The sequence below is a fragment of the Mesoplodon densirostris genome, chromosome 2 (genome assembly GCF_025265405.1).
Source record: "Mesoplodon densirostris isolate mMesDen1 chromosome 2, mMesDen1 primary haplotype, whole genome shotgun sequence".
Taxonomy (NCBI): domain Eukaryota; kingdom Metazoa; phylum Chordata; class Mammalia; order Artiodactyla; family Ziphiidae; genus Mesoplodon; species Mesoplodon densirostris.
The window spans coordinates 38,474,471-38,493,173 of NC_082662.1; the positions used below are offsets into that span (position 1 = coordinate 38,474,471).

General features: G+C 39.5%; 1 protein-coding gene across 2 annotated transcripts in view; it reads right to left on the reverse strand.

The window, feature by feature from the left end:
- Positions 1 to 13,034, reverse strand: part of EIF2B3 (eukaryotic translation initiation factor 2B subunit gamma) — a 146,343-nt gene extending 133,309 nt beyond the window's left edge. For both annotated transcript variants that reach the window (XM_060083102.1, XM_060083095.1), the window contains exons 1-3: positions 12,939 to 13,034; positions 7,592 to 7,748; positions 1,349 to 1,494 (exon numbers count right to left, since the gene is read on the reverse strand). In XM_060083102.1, the coding sequence (XP_059939085.1) occupies positions 1,349 to 1,494; positions 7,592 to 7,739 (294 nt within the window). In that variant the 5' untranslated portion in view covers positions 7,740 to 7,748; positions 12,939 to 13,034. The remainder of the gene's footprint in view (positions 1 to 1,348; positions 1,495 to 7,591; positions 7,749 to 12,938) is intronic.
- Between the last annotated feature and the right edge of the window lie 5,669 nt (positions 13,035 to 18,703).

An 18,703-nucleotide genomic window follows, 5' to 3' on the forward strand; every position in this document is an offset into this window, starting at 1 on the left:
TGTTCTAGATTTGGATAATGATAACCTGGGTATATATAATTGTCAAAACTCATTGAACTATATAATTAATACCTGTGTATTCTACTGTGTGTAAATTATTCCCCAATAAAGGGAAGGAAAGGCCGTGTACATATCTGCATTAATTTTTTGTTCTTTAGTGCATAGGTAGGTTGAAAATAATAATACGTCTGTTTGCAGTCACTAGAAATAGTAGGAGAAATTTTGCCCCCCAACTCAAGTAAGATAGCAACATTGTCACACAGAATGAATTTTTTCCAAAGGACATCAATTTGAGAACAACTGACAGTGGATCTTTCTCAGTTTACGGGCCACAGGCCACTGGGGAGACTGTACCCTCATAACCATAGACCCGTGTTAATTTCTTAATCAAAGGAGACTGAATATTCAAATATTATCATGTGGGGGAGCTGAAATTTTTGAAAGTTTCTTCGTACTTCTTTCCAGTCGATCTCTCATCTGCAGAGTCAACTACTGGTCTGATTTTTTTTTTTTTTTTTTGCGGTACGCGGGCCTCTCACTGTTGTGGGCTCTCCCGTTGCAGAGCACAGGCTCCGGACGCGCAGGCTCAGCGGCCATGGCTCACGGGCCCAGCTGCTCCACGGCATGTGGGATCCTCCCGGACCAGGGCACGAACCCGTGTCCCCTGCATTGGCAGGTGGACTCTCAACCACTGCGCCACCAGGGAAGCCCCTAAATGGAATCTTTTGAAGTATATTTGAAGTATATCTTTTTTATAAAGATGTAGTATGACTGAAAAATATTGGAAACTAGTGACTGTAACAACTGTCTAAGTCTTCACTAGTAACCAAACTGAAAAGCAGTTGAAACATGGGCAAGAAAGTATGTGATGCAAGAATATATTTTTTAAAAAACACTGTAGGGAGTTCCCTGGCGGTGCAGTGGTTAAGAATCCACCTGCCAAGGCAGGGAACATGGGTTAGATCCCCGGTTCTGGAAGATCCCACATGCCGCGGAGCAACTAAGCCCGTGCACCACAACTACTGAGCCTGCGCTCTAGAGCCCGAGGGCCACAGCTACTGAGCCCGCATGCCTAAAGCCCATGCTCCGCAACAAGAGAAGCCACTGCAATGAAAAGCCCTCGCACCGCAACAAAGAGTAAACCCCGCTCACCACAACTAGAGAAAAGCCTGCGCGCAGCAGCAAAGACCCAACGGAGCCAAAATAAATAAATAAATGAAACAAAATAAAAAATAAAATATTAAGAACAAAAAGCACTGTAAACTGCAATGCATTGGGAAAACATACAGAAACACACAGATGATATTTATCTTCAATGAACAATAAAAATCAAGAAATAGTTTTTCACCTTAAGTTTCTGATATATGTGGCGCAGAGAATCTGCAGTTCCCATGTCAGCTTCATCAGGAATACACACAATATCTAGCTTCATTTTCATCTTGAAGTCTGCACATAGAGCCTTTTGGACATCCCTGGTTGTAATGACAATGACTTCTATAGCATGAAAGAAAAAAAGAAGGAAAAAATGCAAAAACTCTCATTCATTTAGACAATGGTTACACTTTTTCAATTAGATTTGGTCTGTTTCTAGATTTAGTAATAACAGCTAATATTATTGAGACTTTTCAAAGTATTTTATGTGCATTCTCTCAGTTAATTCTTACAGCAATATCATTTTACAAATGAGAAAACTTGGAGTAAAAGAAATGTTCAGGGTACTAAAACTAGTAAACGAGATCTAAGATAAAACTCGCGTCTGTATGATTAGAGCCCACGCTTTAACTAATACATTACACACCACTTCTTCCTGATGTAAAGAATTTAGAAGAGCATTTATCAAAGCATATACAAATAGGATCACATTTTAACTCTTCATTAACTCCAAAGAAAGAGCTATCACCACTCTCCATCAGACAGCCGTTAGTGCTTCACTGAGGATCACAATGAACCTAGTAACAGGCAGTTTCCATGTAATAGATGCCTTCACCTTATCCATGTAGCTATCAATTAATGACAGAAAACTTGGGGTTTTGTCATAGATCTTTGGCAGGGTAATGTAATCCACTGCAATATAACATGTGTTGCTGATATCTGAAGATAAGATTTTAGCATCTCTAAAGTATAACAATTTCCACTACTTGCTCCATGATAGTGCTCAATTATCTCTCCCTTTCACTATAATCATTCTCTTTTCTATTTTCTTCCCTTCTTTCTTCCTCTTTCTTTTTCAAATCATTTAACCTTTCTTCTTTCCTTCTCTCTTTCTTCCTTTCCCCATTTGTCTTTCTTTCAGTCACTAACTCACTCATTCAACCAATAAGTACAAATACATTTAATATATAAAGGATAAATAGGCATTGAGAATTCAGAAATGAACTAAACATGGCCCCTATTCTTAAGAAACGTAACATGGAAAAAATCAGACATGGAAATGATTAATTAAGGAAGGCTTCATGGAAGGGATCGCCTCTGAGGCAGGCCATGATGAATTCAAGTCCAACAAAAATTTCTTTAGTACATACTGTACATAAAATGCTGATGTTACAAAGATGAATTAGACACAGTACCTGTTCTCAGGGAGATCAGTCTCCCATGCCACTAACTACAGCATAAAGCAGGCCTTGAGAGGTACTGAGATAGAAAAACAGAGTGTGATGAAAGCATAGAGGATGATTATGCTCTGATTAAAACTGTTTGTGATTTAAACTCTTTGTGATTTCAAAGAGAAGGTGACACTTCCATAGGTTGGAGAGGACATTTTAGGTAGAGTGAAGGGAGTAACTATAAATACGGGACAGTCAGTCTCATAATTGGACCAGGACTCTTCTGTATGGAGAGAGACTAATGCTAAGCAGGGCCCTGTTAACTTCCCTAAAATCACAAACAATATGAACAGAGTGAACATAGAGTTTACTGTTCAACTAAAGAATCCAATGTTTAGGAGACATTCTCCAAATTCTGATTGAGCCTCACTGAGAAGGAATTTTCTATATACCACAAAAGGCCATCACCAAGCATAACTAAAGATATATAGCAAAAGTAAAAAGAAAAAAAGGGTTATAAATGACAAATCCATAAGAACTTAATAAAGGGAAGTAGTATATTTAAAAGTGTATTAAGATGTGTCCTTCACCTGTGAGACTGAGATCTAAAAAGAAAATCTTTTCTAAAACACATCTCTTTGGGACTTCCCTGGTGGCTCAGTGGTTAAGACTCCACGCTGCCAATGCAGGGGCCCCAGGTTCCACTCCTGATCAGGGAACTAGATCCCACATGCATGCCGCAACTAAGAGTTCACATTTGCATGCCACAACTAAGGAGCCTGTGAGCCACAACTAAGACCCAGCACAACCGAATAACTATTTTTATTTTATTTTATTAAAATAAATATTTTTTAAAATGTTTAATTAAAAAAATAAAACACATCCCTTAACGTCAGTGTCACACAGACTACTGCAAAGAAGTGTTCATGGGTCTGTCTCAAGAAGGTATGAGTGGAATAAACACTGGATCACAACTCTGGGGCCCAGGATCTGGCACCACCTCCATCTGGTATTCTGATTTGCTATATCTAACTATAGGACACCTCAAACTCATTGTGGCCAAAGCCAAACTCATTGTCTTCACTCAAACCTGTTCCTTGGGAAGCAATCTAAATGTCTATCAACAGAGGAATGGATAAAGAAGATGTGGTACATACATACAATGGAATATTACTCAGCCATAAATAGGAACGAAATTGTGCCATTTGCAGAGACGTGGATAGACCTAGAGACTGTCATAGAGTGAAGTAAGTCAGAAAGAGAAAAACAAATGTCGTATAATATCGCTTATATGTGGAATCTAGAAAAATGATACAGATGAACTTACGCGTAAAGCAGAAATAGAGACACAGATGTAGAGAACAAACGTATGGATACCAAGGAGGGAAGGGGGGGTGGGATGAATTGGGAAACTGGGATTGACATACATACACTACTATGCATAAAATAGAAAACTAATGAGAACCTACTGTATAGCACAGGGAACTCTACCCAGTGCTCTGTGGTGACCTAAATGGGAAGGAAATCCAAAAAAAGAGGGGATATATATATACATACAGCTGATTCACTTTGCTGTACAGCAGAAACTAACACAACATTGTAAAGCAACTATATTCCAATAAAAATTAATTAAAAAAAATAAAAGTCACCTGAAATGAAAAACAAAAAAACAAAAAACCTGTTCCTTGTCCCATATTCCCTTTCCTATTATTGGCATCACCATCCACCCAGTTACCCAAGCAAAAAGTAGAAGGAACTCTTGCCATTCTTTCTGCTACCCATCCCCATTAATCAACAACCTTTTCAGGTGGTCCTTCTTCTCCATCCTTAGTGCTAATGCTTTAGCTCAGACCCTCTTCATTGCTAGTGTGGACTTTTGTAACAATCTCCTAATTCATCTCCCTGCTTATAGTCTTAACTCCTCCACACTGATCCTTCATGAAGCTTCCAAAGCAATTTTTAAAAAAATCTGAGTTGTCAAATTTATCACCATAAAGTTGTTCACAATATTTACTTATTATCTTTTTTCTTTGTTTTTTTGGCTGCACTGCATGGCTGTGGGATCTCAGTTCCCAGACCAGGGATTGAACCTGGGCCACAGCAGTGAAAGCACCAAATCCTAACCATTAGACCACCAGGTAACTCCCCTGCTCATTATCTTTTTAATGTCTATAGGATCTGTAGTGATGTCCCCTCTCTCATTCCTGTTATTAGTAATTTGTGTTTTCTCTCCTTTTTCTGATCAGTCTAACTAAAGATTTAATAATTTTATTGATTTTTTTTCAAAAAACCCCCCATCTTCTGGTTTTACTGATTTTCTCTAACACTTTTGGTTTCTATTTCATTTATTTCTGCTCTTATTATTTTTATCTCCTTCTTTCTTCTTATTTGGGTTTCATTTGCTCTTTTTCCAGCTTGTCAAAGTAGAAGCTTAGATGATAATTTGAGACATTTTTTTCTTTTCTAACAGAGTGCTTAATGCTAAAAAATTTTCTCTAATCATTGCTTTAGCTATATCCCTCAAATTTTAATACACTGGATTTTCATTTTCAGTAAGTTCAAAATATTTTCTAATTTCCCTTCTGGTCAGATGGCCAAAAAGCACATGAAAAGATGCTCAACATCACTAATTATTAGAGAAATGCAAATCAAAACTACAATGAGGTATCACCACATGCTGGTCAGAATGGCCATCATCAAAAAATCTACAAACAATAGATGCTGGAGAGGGTGTGGAGAAAAGGGAACCCTCCTACACTGGTGATGGGAATGTAAATTGACACAGCCACTATGGAGAACAGTATGGAAGTTCCCTAAAAAACTAAAAATAGAACTATTATATGACCCAGCAATCCCACTCCTAGGCATATACTCAGAGAAAACAATAATTTGAAAAGATACATATACCCCAATGTTCACTGCAGCACTGTGTACAACAGCCAGGACATGGAAGCAACCTAAATGTCCATCAACAGAGGAATGGATAAAGATGTGGTACATATATACAATGGAATATTACTCAGCCATAAAAAAGAACAAAATAATGCCATTTGCAGCAACATGGATGGACCTACAGATTGTCATACTGAGTGAAGTCAGACACAGAAAGACAAATATCATATGATATCGCTTATATGTGGAATCTAAAAAAAGGGTACGAATGAACTTAGTTACGAAACAGAAGCAGAGTCACAGATGTAGAAAACCAAGGGGATGGGGGGGTAAAATTGGGAGATTGGGTTTGACATAGACATACTACTATATATAAAATAGATAACTAATAAGAACCTACTGTATAACACAGGGAACTCCTCAATTCTCTATAATGGCCTATATGGGAAAAGAATCTAAAAAAAAGAGTGGATATATGTATAACTGATTCACTTTGCTGTACACCTGAAACTAACACACATTGTAAATCAACTATGCTACAATAAAAATTTTTTTAAAAATTTCCCTTGTGGTTTCTTCTTTGGGTTATGTAGAAATATGTGGTTTAATTTCCAAATACTTAGGGATTCTCTTGATACCTCTCTGTTATTGATTTCTAATTTAACTCTACTGTGGTCAGAGAATATATTTTGTATGATTTTAATCTTTATAAATTTATTGAGACCTGTTTTATTTTTAAAAATATGGTCAATTTTGGTAAAGGTTCTTAGAACTTGAAAAGGATGTGCATTCTCCTTTACTGGGTGGAATGTCTATAAATGTCAATGTTCTATAAATGTCAATGTCTACAGTTTGACCTATAAAGGTCAAACTGTAGAAAATCCTAAGGAATCTACAAGAAGCTACAAGAATTAATAATAAGTGTATTTAGCAAAGTTACAGGATGCAAGGTCAGCATAAAGAAATTGTATTTTTATGTACTAGCAACAAACTTCTGGAAACTGGAATAATTACCATTTATGATAACATCAAAAACATCAACTACTTAGAAATAAATCTAACAAAATATGTGTAAGTCCTATACACCAAAAACTATAAAACACTGTTGAGAGAAATTACAAAAGACCTAAATAAATGGAGAGATATACCATGCTCCTGGATCAGAAGACTCAATATTATTACGCTGTGAATTCTCTTCCTACCGATCTATGGATTCAATTCAATCTCAATCAAAATTAAAGCAACCCTATTTGTAGAAACTGATAAGCTGATTCTAAAATTTATATAAAGATGCAAAGGACTTAGAATAGTTAAAACACTAATTTAACCATATTAAACCTCGGTTTAAGCCTTTCACTGGTTCCCCACTGCTTTCAGGAAAAAAATCTAAATTCATCAGCATGCAATACAAGGCCCTTCATAGCATGATCCTTGTTTATTTCTCTCATTACATCTACTCCTCCCCCCTTACACTTGATATTACAGCCAAATAAAATGAAAAGTAGCTGCCAGAACATGCTGTGTTGATCATGACTCTATCTCTGCATACATTATTACTTCTGTATGGAATGCTCTCTCCACACTGGTAGGCCTGGTAATCTATTTTTCAAGACTCAATTCAAGGGTCAGCTACTCTGTAAGCCTTCTCTGAATCCCTCAAGTAGAAACAGCAACTTCCTTATAACAAGCACTTATAATGTGCCTCTGTTATAACATTTATCACATTACACAACGATAATCTGTTTACATGTGTATCTTTCCAATAGACTTTAAGGTTCTAGAAATGAGGGTCTGAGTTAATATTTTCAATTCTGTACCCTAGTGCTTAATATATTACCTGGCACATACAGGTTCTCAGTAAGTACTGACTATGAGGCACTTGTATTCCTCATATCATGTTCTGACATCCTTCCAGGGTTCATCTTAGATCACTGTGGAGACTAGCTCTAAAAAAGTAACACGTAGCACTATCTTCTCAACATTTTTCACACAGCGATAGAGTACTCCTGAGTTCCTAATTTAAAGAGGCCAGTCTCCAGCCAACATTGAGTCCTAGTCTTCTTTCATTTGTCCTGTCTCACCCTCATAAAACTGACAAATCACTGGGATCAAACACCCTAAAAGTTTTATGAATACATCTCATTGCCATAACTCACCTTCAAATCCAACACGTTCAAGTAGATTCAATGGGTACCAAATTAAAGGTTTGTTCCCAACTGGAAGCAGAGGTTTGGGAATACCGGAAGTCAGGTCTGTCATCCGAGATCCCCCTCCAACTGCCATTACTACTGCTTGAAATTCCATTTTTACAAACTGCAATCACAGAGAAAAACAAGAGAAAAAGAAGTAACAAAAATCAAAGCACATACAGTATTAATCCTATTTTTAGTTAGGTTATTGATATCCACTTATGACAAATACATCATTTCCAACTCCAATAACCAGAATAAGAAAGACTCCTTAGCTGCAGTCTAAACATCACATTTACCCTATTCTCTTACTCACGGATATATACTCTCAGCTCCAGCCTGGGGAGATGGGCTGGAGGAGGGATATGAATTAAGAAAAAAAAAAAAAAATCTGGCCCTGGTTCTTGAGTTGCTCACAATTAAGTGAAGACAAATAGAGTAAATTACAATATATTATCATTAATGCCATGGCAGGGATACAGCTAAGATGCAGTAGGCATGTATAGTGACGGTAACACCTAAGTCTTCCTAGAAAAGATGGAAGGTTTTACAGAAAAGTAATGCTTGAGCTGACTCTTAAAGGAGTAGGAGTTTACCAAGTTGGCTTCTGATATGTGAGTTCATATTCCTTGAAAAAAATTTTAAATTTCTGACTAGAATTAACAGCACAAATGCAAGCACATTAGATCTCTGAAAAGTGTGAAATGAATTAGGATTCTTCTAATAATCCAGTCATTTGCCCCCATCTTCTCATTACCCCCAACTAGAAAGATATCACTATAAACACAAAGGTAGGCTTGTATCTTAACCTAGATTTGCAGAGCCCAATTGCAGAAACAAATCAAATTAACTCCTTTTTTTTTCACACTCAAGGTAATAAATGAACCTGTCTGACATTCAAAAAAATCTCTTTACAGCAGCTACCACAGAAGAGAGGCACAATAAAAGATCATAAATCAAAACCTCAACAAAATACTAGCAAACAGAATCCAACAGCACATTAAAAGGATCATACACCATGATCAAGTGGGGTCTATCTCAGGAATGCAAGGATTCTTCAGTATACGCAAATCAATGAATGTGATAAGCCATATTAACAAATTAAAGGAGAAAAACCATATGATCATATCAATAGATACAGAAAAAGTTTTTGACAAAATTCAACACCCATTTATGATAAAAACCCTCCAGAAAGTAGGCATAGAGGGAACTTACCTCAACATAATAAAGGCCATATATGACAAACCCACAGCCAACATCATCCTTAATGGTGAGAAACTGAAATCATTTCCACTAAGATCAGGAACAAGACACGATTGCCCACTCTCACCACTATTATTCAACATAGTTTTGGAAATTTTAGCCACAGCAATTAGAGAAGAAAAAGAAATAAAAGGAATCCAACTCGGAAAAGAAGAAGTAAAACTGTCACTGTTTGCAGATGACATGACACTATACATAGAGAATCCTAAAGATGCTACCAGAAAACTACTAGAGCTAATCAATAAATTTGGTAAAGTAGCAGGATAGAAAATTAATACAAAGAAATCTCTTGCATTTCTATACACAAATGATGAAAAAGCTGAAAGAGAAATTAAGGAAACACTCCCATTTACCATTACAACAAAAAGAATTAAATACCTAGGAATAAACCTACCTAAGGAAAAGTAAGACCTGTATGCAGAAAACTATAAGACACTGATGAAAGAAATTAAAGATGATACAAACAGATGGAGAGATATACAATGTTCTTGGATTAGAAGAATCAACATTGTGAAAATGACTATACTACCCAAAGCAACATACAAATTCAATGCAATCCCTATCTAACTACCAATGGCATTTTTCACAGAACTAGAAGAAAATATTTCACAATTTGTATGGAAACACAAAAGATCCCGAATAGCCAAAGCAATCTTGAGAAAGAAAAACGGAGCTGGAGGAATCAGGCTCCCTGACTTCAGACTATACTACAAACCTACAGTAATGAAGACAGTATGGTACTGGCACAAAAACAGAAATATAGATCAATGGAACAGCATAGAAAGCCCAGAGATAAACCCACGCACATATGGTCATCTTATTTTTGATAAAGGAGGCAAGAATATACAGTGGAGAAAAGATAGCCTCTTCAATAAGTGGTGCTGGGGGACTAGACAGCTACATGTAAAAGAATGAAATTAGAACAGTCCCTAACACCATACACAAAAATAAACTCAAAATGGATTAAAGACCTAAATGTAAGGCCAGACACCATAAAACTCTTAGAGGAAAATATAGGCAGAACACTCTATGACATAAATCACAGCAAGATCCTTTTTGACCCACCTCCTAGAGAAGTGGAAATAGAAACAAAAATAAACAAATGGGACCTAATGAAACTTAAAAGCTTTTGCACAGCAAAGGAAACCATAAAATAGACGAAAAGACAACCCTCAGAATGGGAGAAAATATTTGCAAATGAAGCAACTGACAAAAGATTAATCTCCAAAATATACAAGCAGCTCATGCAGCTCAATATCAAAAAAACAAACAACCCAATCCAAAAATGGGCAGAAGACCTAAACAGACATTTCTCCAAAGAAGATATACAGATTGCCAACAAACACATGAAAGGATGCTCAACATCACTAATCATCAGAGAAATGCAAATCAAAACTCTAATGAGATATCACCTCACACCAGTCAGAATGGCCATCATCAAAAAATCTACAAACAGTAAATGCTGGAGAGGGTGTGGAGGAAGAACAGTATGGAGGTTCCTTAAAAAACTAAAAGTAGAACTACCATACGACCCAGCAATCTCACTACTGGGCATATATCTTGAGAAAACCATCATTCAAAAAGAGTCATGCACCACAATGTTCATTGCAGCTCTACCTACAATAGCCAGGACATGGAAGCAACCTAAGTGTCCATTGACAGATGAATGGATAAAGAAGATGTGGCACATATATACAATGGAATATTACTCAGCCATAAAAAGAAATGAAATTGAGTTATTTGTAGTGAGGTGGATGGACCTAGAGTCTGTCATACAGAGTGAAGTAAGTCAGAAAGAGAAAAACAAATACCATATGCTAACACATATATATAGAATCTTAAAAAAAAAAGGTTCTAAAGAACCTAGGGGCAGGACAGGAATAAACACGCAGATGCAGAGAATGTAGTTGACACGGGGAGGAGGAAGGGTAAGCTGGGACGAAGTGAGAGTGGCATGGACATATATACACTACCAAATGTAAAATAGATAGCTAGTGGGAAGCAACTGCATAGCACAAGGAGATCAGCTCGGTGCTTTGTGTCCACCTAGAGGGGTGGGATAGGGAGGGTGGGAGGGAGATATAAGAGGGAGGAATATGGGGATATATGTATATGTATAGCTGATTCACTTTGTTATACAGCAGAAACTAACACACCATTGTAAAGCAATTATACTCAGATAAAGACGTTAAAAAATCACAAATCCTTATTGATTTAAAATAAAAGTACTCTTTGACTTACAACCAATGATGTAACCTTTTAAAAACAAGTGTGAAATTCAATGTTTAGAAAAAAAAATTATTTAACACCAAACTGGCAAATAATGTTGCACCTTTACCATAATTGTGATCAGTCCTGTGCTCCTCACGTCAGTATCTAATCTACAACACTCACACCCTGTACACCCAAGCACAAAGTGAAGGCTCTTGCACAACATCCACAACTTAAAGATGTGGTAATTTCAATTCCAGCAGGCACTGCCTCAAGATTGGAATTTAACTTCAATCTGGCACTGTATAACTCCCATAACATCTGATGTTATGTTGAAAAGAGCTCTGGACCCTTAAGGGTCAAAAGACCTGAGTCTGAGTTCTGGTTCTGCCACTTACAGGTGAGGTAACAAGGGGCCTGACATTTAAAACTCTCAGCGTCCGCAGTTTCTAGAAGGGAGACTGGTGGTTAAGTACACAGGCCCTCAAGCTAGACTGCCTGGGTCTGAATTCTAGTTCTACCATGAATTAGCTGTGTGATCCAGGGCAAGCTACATAACTTCTCCACCTCAGTCTTCTTAATTTTCTAAGATGAGAATAATTACAGTTTCTAATTCACAGAGATTTATAAATATTAAATGAGTTAATCTATGTAAAGCACACATAATAATGTCAATCCCATGACAAGCATTATGTGTTTGATATTCGACAGGTCATGGAAGCCTTCTGTGCCAGCTGAACCATAATTCTGGTCCCTGTATTGCTATTCTTGCTTCTTAGGTTGCCTTTCTCCTGTGCCTAGTATTTAATCACCTATTAGACTTTTAAGACTCAGTTCAAGAACCACCTTGCCTAAAAAGCCATTCTTATCCGTTCCCACCCTCCTGGAGACGTAACTCTTTTCTCCTTAAGTGCTTCCACTCTACTATGTACAGATCATCTCTACCTTTACAGGCTGTATTGCGCATTTATTTAAACGTCTATTTCTTATGAGTTCCTTGACTGTCACTGCTGTATCCCCAGTACTTGACACAACTCCCGTCAGATGCGAGGCACTCAATCAGTGCTCTGTGGAATGAGCATCTGTGAACCTCACAACAACCCCGTGGTAAGACTCAAGCTCAAACATTAGAACCCAGGTCACTAGGTTCACAGAGGTTCCTGCTCTCAGTGAGGCTCTGGGTGATAATCATGAACATAACCACCCATGATACCAGGCAGCCTGTCAAATGTCTCTGTCACTACCACGACTCTGGGTGATGGGAATGAAGGCAAAGACGCGTTAGCCACTCAAGTTTTAAAGGGGGTGCTCATGGCATCCCAGACCTGCCTCCGTCACAGCACACACTGCCTTCTCCCTTTGTAAACTGGTAAGATAAAACACCGTATCATAACTGACCTCTCAGCCAGACCTTATTGTATTTCACTGTCTTGCACCTAAACAACCAAAAACAGAATAAATGAACGAAGGACTTAAGTGTAAAGGACTAGGCATTGTGCTCAGGGCGTCTGGTCCTGGGTCTGGTGCTCACTCGCTGTGACTTCTAGCAGATCCTCCCCTCCCTGAAACTCAGTTTCCCCATCTGTTGCACGAGGTGGCTGGCTCGGATTCTCCCCCGAGCTTCCGTCTAGTTCGGGCACTTGGCTCTGCGGCCGGGTCGGGCAGGCACTCGAGCTGGCGACTCAGACTCTGCACCCCCGCCAGCCACTCAGGCCCTCCTTAACCAGGCTCGAGGAGCCCGCCTCCCTCCGGTGCAGCGAAGCCCGGCGGCCTCCACCGCGCGGCTCACCCCGCCAGCCAGCTCGTGCGCAGCCTGGCAGCGCACCAGCCGCAGCTTTACCTCAGGTCCCCGCTCGCCACAACCGCTCGCTCGGGTGGCTCCCCACGCCGCCGCCGACTGACAGCCCAAAGGCGCAGGCGCGCGATGGCCGGGCAGATCGATGGGACGAGCTGGGCAGGCCCGCGGAGAAGGAACGAGCACCGAGTGATAGATGCCGGCCAAGAAGGGCACGGCGGGGAGGAGGGGAGGAGGCGAGGAGGCGGGGACGCCTGAGCCTTTTCGTTCATTCACACATCACCAAGGCCCACTGAGCGTCCCTCACAGGGCAGGGGAACTAGTCACAACCTCTTCCTTCAGGCAGTTCTCCTTCTAGGACCTGGCCTCAACTGCCACTCTGCGAAAAGAGAGCTCTTTGGGAGCTGCGGTATGGGGCTAGCCAGTGGAGAACTCACCAAGGATTGCCAAGGTTTTCTATGTCCAGTGAGGTCTAATGTGGCGACTCAGCGTTGGCTTTCTGAACCAGACTATTATGGTATGGAAAACATCCACTTGTAGCCATCAAAACAGTTGGTCGGGGTGTGGGATTTGGGAAGATCTCATTGAGATGGTGACACTGAGCAGTGGCTTGGAGAGAGTGAGTCAAATGTGTATCTTGGGTAAGAGCCTTCCCAGAAGATTAGCCAGCAAGTGCAAAGGCCCTGAAGAGAGATGGCAAGTTCAAAGAACAGCAAGGAGACCAATATGGCTAAAGCAAAGTAAGCCAGGGTGAGAGTGGATAATGGCAGAGGAGGCTAGAGAGGCAATGGGGGAGAGGGTGAAGAATTCAGTTCCTGTGGGTCTTGTAGGCCATTGTGAGGACCTTGAATTATGCAGAGGAGCAGCGATATAACAGTTTTTAAAAGGATCACTTTGGTTGCTGTGTTGAGAACAGACTCCCTGGAAGCAGGGGCAACTGCACGAAAGAACCCAAACACCTGAGTCTAGACTCCAACAGTTGTGAGAGATAATAATAAAATAATTTTTTTGTTTTAAGCAGTACATTTTGACACAGATTGTTAAGCTACATAATCTGATTTTTTTTTTTTTTTTTCCTTTGCTTTGCTGCGTGGCTTGCGGGGATCTTACCAGGGATTGAAGCCAGGCCAGGGCAGTGAAAACACTGAGTCCTAACCACAGGACCACCAAGGAATTCCCTAAACTACATTAGATAGCAGGAACAATGGTCGTTCTCTCACACACACATTCCTGCAATTTCCTAATCTTTTGGAAGCTTCCTCTTTTTCTCTCTATCTCTTAAATCTTGAGTTGCCTTAGCTCCCTGCCAGTTAGGAGGCAGAGTCTAATTTCTGCAATAAAAATAAATGAGTTTGACTCATTCAACAATATTTATTGCGTGCCTAATATGTGCCAACCAATATCTTAGATGCTAGATGCTGGGGATACAGCAATCAATGAGAAAGATAGGACTTGTAATTTTCCCCAGACTTTCAGCCAGAAGAATAGGAGCTCAACTTAGAACTTACTAAGAAAAAGTCCTGAGCCACATCCATAAAACCAGCCTATCCCTGCCCTGCCTCTCCTTCACTTTAGAATGCTGGTGATGAGTTATTTGAAAATTATTTGTTTTAACTCAAAACACTGAGTTGGTAAAAGGGAGCCGAGCCGTGAAGTGATTGATTTGGCCACAAGAGACCTGAAACTTGACTACCCTTTCCTTCTGCAGCAAGATTCTCTCTCTCCTTGCCCAAGCAAGCAGAAGCCTTGGGAATTATAGCATGGTTTTGAGGTAAGAACTAGTTATGAAGTAAGAACAGCATTCAACTTCATGTCTGTCATTCATTTTTTTTAATTTAATTTTATTTTTTATACAGTATGTTCTTATTAGTTATCTTTTTTATACATGTTAGTGTATACATGTCAACCCCAATCTCCCAATTCATCCCACCACAACCCACACACACTTTCCCCCCTTGGTGTCCATATGTTTGTTCTCTACGTCTGTGTCTCTATTTCTTCCTTGCAAACCAGTTCATCTGTACCATTTTACTAGATTCCACATATATGCGTTAATATATGATATTTGTTTTTCTCTTTCTGACTTACTTCACTCTGTATGACAGTCTCTAGGTCCATCCACATCTCTACAAATGACCCAGTTTCGTTCCTTTTTATGGCTGAATAATACTCCATTGCGTATATGTACCACATCTTCTTTATCCATTCATCTGTCGATGGACATTTAGGTTGCTTCCATGCCCTGGCTATTGTAAATAGTGCTTCAGTGAACATTGGGGTGCATGTGTCTTTTTGAATTACGGTTTTCTCTGGGTGTATGCCCAGTAGTGGGATTGCGGGGTCATGTGGTAATTCTATTTTTAGCTTTTTAAGGAACCTCCATACTGTTCTCCATAGTGGCTGTATCAATTTACATTCCCACCAACAGTGCAAGAGGGTTCTGTCATCCATTTTAAATGCTCATGTTTAAACTAGCAAATGTTTTCAGGGAGCTAGAGGACTTTCTCCTCTAGTTGAGGAAAGTAGTTGAGGGATTACTTCAGTTTAAACTCACTTTAAATTATTCCCTTAGGGCAGCAGTTCTCAAACGTTTTGGTCCCTGGACCCTTTACACTCTAAAAAATTATTGGGTGTAAAGCAACTATACTCCAATAAAAATTAGTTGAAAAACATTATTGGGGGCTTCCCTGGTGGCACAGTGGTTAAGAATCGCCTGCCAATGCAGGGGACACAGGTTTGAACCCTGGTCCAGGAAGATCCCACATGCCACGGAGCAACTAAGCCCATGCACCACAACTACTGAGCCTGTGCTCTAGAGCCCGTGAGCCACAACTACTGAGCCCTCATGCTGCAACTACTGAAGCCCACACGCCTAGAGCCCGTGCTCTGCAACAAGAGAAGCCACCGCAATGAGAAGCCCATGCACTACAAGGAAGAGTAGCCCCTGCTCGCCACAAATAGAGAAAGCCCGCGCTCAGCAACGAAGACCCAATGCAGCCACAAATAAATAAATAAAATAAATTTCTAAAAAAAACAAATGATTGGGAACCCCAAAGAACTTTTGTTTGTATAGATTATATCTGTTGATATCTACCATATTAAAAATTCAAACTGTGAAATTTTAAAAACAGTAATTCATAAAAATTGAAACAAACCTATTACATGGTAACAGTAAAATTTTAATGAAAACATAACTATGTTTCCAAAGCAAAAAAATTAGTGAGAACAATGCAATGGTTTCATTCATCTTTTTGCATGTCTCATTAATATCTGGCTTAATAGAGAACAGCTGAATTTTCTCATCAGTTGTGATACGTTGTTTTGGGTGATGAAAACCCGACCTCACACAGATACATCGTTGGAAAAGGGAAAGATATTTTAATAGCCTTTGTCAGATAACGTGGGTATTCTTCGATACTACACACCAAACTCAATAAGTGGTAGTTTGTTAAAGATCAGTTGCGATGTAGAATCATTTATATCAATGACCATTTTGTACTCTGTTATAATACTTGCACTCTGAATGGGCATTTTACCCATGCATGATTTTGCAACTTGATGCATTGATCATTTGTAAAATACTGGTTCACTAGGTTATGTAGATCTTCCCAATGTTGACTCATTATACAATATTTTTAAAGTCACATTTGTTAATATCACCACCAATCTCATTAGAAAAGTCCTTAAGAATGTTGGCAAGCTTGTGATGACAAATACAAGTTTCCCAGACTTCTGATTTTCTCTTGAAAGCTCCAATATTATCATTGTTAGTGGTTTTCCTTGAAGTGAGTGGCTTACTTCACTCTTTTTTTTTTTTTTTTTTTTTGTGGTACGCGGGCCTCTCACTGTTGTGGCCTCTCCCCGTTTGGGAGCACAGGCTCCAGACGCGCAGGCTCAGCGGCCATGGCTCACGGGACCAGTGGCTCCGCCGCATGTGGGATCTTCCCAGACCGGGGCACGAACCCGTGTCCCCTGCATCGGCAGGCGGACTCTCAACCACTGCGCCACCAGGGAAGCCCACTTACTCATTTTGATAATTTTTTGTCCACAGTTTGTCAGTTTTTCTTTCAAGTAAATATAGTGTTTTGTGAAAAAAGCAGTAGTTCAAAAATCAAACAATGGCCCAAGTGCCTTTCTGGAGACAACTATCATACTTCTTTCATATATGCACAGAAGTTTTACGTGTGTACTTCTTGTTTCATCACATAGAATATTAAAGGACAAAGATTTAATAAAATTATTTTATTGCCTCATCAAAGACATTAAGTGAAACTTACTTTGTTTTATTTTTTTAATTTTAATTTTAATTTTTATTTCAAGTGTGTGGCAGTGAAGAATACAGTGACTATTAATACAGTTTGGTATCTCTGATTTGATTGATGCTAAAGCACCAGCAGTTTTATCCACCACTGCTTTTGTACCATCAGTGCAGATATCAGTGCAGTGAAAGAGGCAAGTAATAAGGCAGATAGTGTTTAGTATTATTATAAAAATAGCCTTGGGGCTTCCCTGGTGGCGCAGTGGTTGAGAGTCCACCTGCCGATGCAGGGGACACGGGTTCGTGCCCCGGTCCGGGAGGATCCCACATGCCGCGGAGCCGCTGGGCCCATGAGCCATGGCCGCTGAGCCTGTGTGTCCGGAGCACGTGCTCCGGAACGGGAGAGGCCACGACAGTGAGAGGCCCGCGTACCGCCAAAAAAAAAAAAAAAAAAAAAATCCTTGACCTGATAGATCCCCTGAAAGGGTCTTGGGGACTCGCTGAGGTCCACGGAGCTTACTTTAAGAACTGCTGCCTCATGGACCTCTTGCTGGCTCCCACTGCTTCTAGTCCTTACATTATGGCACTCACCACAAAGGATTGTCATCTCCTTTTTTATGTCTTCTGTATCACACTGGGAGCCCCCTGAGGACAAAGGCTGTATCTTATTTACTTCTCTCTCCACAGATCCTAGCACAGGATCTGGGACATGCTAAGTAATAATATTAAACAAATTAGAAATTTCTCAGAAATTTCCCCTTGTCCTCCCATTTGGTGGTAGGAAAGCTGGGCTGAGGGCCTGGGTCACTGACAACATCTCTTCTTGGAAACACTTCTTTTCACTAAGTCAATCTACATTATAAGCCCTCATGCCTAGCCTCATTCTTATTATTTACTTTTAATTATTAATTACATAGGAAGTATTTAATAAATGCTTATTGAATACAGGCTATTCCCTATAATGTTTGTTTCCTGTTCACATTTCTTCCCTAAGGGACATTTATGTGTATGTGTTTGTATGTGGTGGGGAAACAGTTTAAGAAGGTCAAGCTCTAAAGTTCTCTTTAAACTATGGGAGACAAAAGAAACCTTTCAAAAGTTGGGCCTTGGCTCAGAAATACTCTTCCCACGGTCTGCAAGAGATCTCTCTTTGGGAATTTACTGGCCACATCACAATATTCATCTACTCCATCTGGCTGAGGACTTGTCAGTGGGGCAGGGGATTATTATTTTTAGAGTGCTGAGTGAAAGATAAAAGTGAAAAGAGAAACTCTACTTTGGCAACCAATTGCAGGTCCCAAAATATTTGTGTTTTATTTTTGTACATAAGCCCAGCAGTTTCCTAATAGATTCATGACAAGTTAGAGAGCAAATGATGCTCCACTGTTTACATAAAGAGCTTGGAAAGAAACTTCATTAACTAGGAATTCAATCTTTCCTTTCAAGCACGCAGAATTTTCATTGTTGGTGGTTTTGAAGGTCAGAATCTGGACATTTATGCTCTAAACTGATGGGCCAACTTTAAAAATAAGTGATTTAATCAATTTTTAAA